Source organism: Nannochloropsis gaditana (assembly GCF_000240725.1).
Source record: "Nannochloropsis gaditana CCMP526 unplaced genomic scaffold scaffold1101, whole genome shotgun sequence".
NCBI classification, from domain to species: Eukaryota; class Eustigmatophyceae; order Eustigmatales; family Monodopsidaceae; genus Microchloropsis; species Microchloropsis gaditana.
The window spans coordinates 6,939-7,156 of NW_005802852.1; the positions used below are offsets into that span (position 1 = coordinate 6,939).

Genomic DNA, 218 nt, shown 5'->3' on the forward strand with positions numbered 1-218 from the left:
GTGCACCTTGCATCATGGCCTGCATCCAAACACGTACCCTGCCATCCGACGAGGATGCGATCGATTCCCAGTCACGGGAACCTGCGTCGGTTCGCTCCGTCCAGGTGACTCCCGCGTCTGTCGACGTATAGATATAGCCTGATAAAACCACGGCGGCAAGGTTCTGTGCATGATGGGATGGGTAGTCGGCCAGGATGTGTCAGATCGAGCATCGCATG

The 218-nt window shown here is 57.3% G+C and overlaps 1 protein-coding gene across 1 annotated transcript in view; it reads right to left on the minus strand.

The window, feature by feature from the left end:
• The window catches only part of NGA_0722000 (glycosyl bnr protein), a gene marked incomplete at both ends in the record, with an annotated part of 7,029 nt that extends 6,860 nt beyond the window's left edge, over window positions 1-169 (minus strand). The window contains one exon of the mRNA XM_005852543.1: window positions 38-169. Coding sequence (XP_005852605.1) covers window positions 38-169 — 132 coding nt within the window. The remainder of the gene's footprint in view (window positions 1-37) is intronic.
• Between the last annotated feature and the right edge of the window lie 49 nt (window positions 170-218).